The following is a 1,130-nucleotide window of genomic DNA, read 5'->3' on the forward strand; positions in this document are numbered from 1 at the left end:
GTGTAATGGCCTGCAGTGCGCGTATTACATACGCAAATTTTAATTTTCTTCGTTTCAAAACTTCAGTTTTGAAAAGAAGTAGGTAGGGGGTTCTCAAGTCACCTGTCGACACAAATTCAAGGAATGAGTTAAGTGAGATGATCTTAACATTATTACTGAAAAAAGTGGCATTGGTGTAATAGTAAGCACACAGTTTTCTCATTCGCTTAGTTGTGGATTCGAGTATTGCACTTCCCAACAAGCCCCAAAGTGTGTAGGGCAAAAGTGACGGCTATGTCTGCAGCTATGCGCCCTCTGGCGTGTGTAGGCTCCTCACATTTACTTTGCCAAAGACGTTCCTATGAATAGTCTTAGAGGGGGTTTACACGGTCTAACGGTTCATCGAACGTGTGAACGGGGTATTTGGGGTTTAACCAACGTGTTCGACAACCAAATACCCCATTCACACGTTCACACATCACACACGTTCACACACGTTCACGTTCACACACGTGTCTGTCGAACCGCGTTCGACAAACCGTTAGACCGTGTAAATCCCCTCTTAGAATAACAATTAACCCTTTCAAACATTTTACATATAATTCTTTTGACCGATGATTCGCTTTAACTTTGCGAACTCTCCTCTATCAGGAGGCTAGGACGGTACCCTTTACCGTCGACCTCGACGGAAGTAGCGAAGCTCTAATCCACTTCTGTAGTCAGAGATTTGGGGTCATTGGGGACAACCATACGGACCAGAGTCATGTAACATTCATTTATGATTAGAGACTAATTTTCAATGCAAGAATATTTTTTATGATTTTTAAATTCCACTTTTCTTCGTTACATGGTGACATATTGTACATTCACTGAACTCTATATCATTTCATGGTTTTCCGTTCTACTTTTAGTGTATTATAAATCATTATATAGCCTCCAATACACATATAATATGTTTCGTATTATTATTCAAGGTTATGTTATGATTCTTATGTACAATAGATATTAGTACAATGTGATTCCACGCTATTTAATATCACGTAATTAAGGTTAACACAAAGTATTGCATAATATTGTATAGTATTCTACTCTATTCTCTTCTATTCATAATTTATCTAATGTAACCTGAGCGTATTTAATATAAGTAAATA

The 1,130-nt window shown here is 37.9% G+C and overlaps 1 protein-coding gene across 1 annotated transcript in view; it reads left to right on the top strand.

The window, feature by feature from the left end:
• Positions 1 to 273: 273 nt before the first annotated feature.
• The window catches only part of LOC143018737 (uncharacterized), a 518,457-nt gene continuing 517,600 nt past the window's right edge, over positions 274 to 1,130 (top strand). The window contains exons 1-2 of the mRNA XM_076174320.1: positions 274 to 303; positions 631 to 744. Of these exons, the coding sequence (XP_076030435.1) occupies positions 274 to 303; positions 631 to 744 (144 nt within the window). The remainder of the gene's footprint in view (positions 304 to 630; positions 745 to 1,130) is intronic.

Source organism: Oratosquilla oratoria, chromosome 35, assembly GCF_046742065.1.
Source record: "Oratosquilla oratoria isolate Oo_2021 chromosome 35, ASM4674206v1, whole genome shotgun sequence".
NCBI lineage: Eukaryota > Metazoa > Arthropoda > Malacostraca > Stomatopoda > Squillidae > Oratosquilla > Oratosquilla oratoria.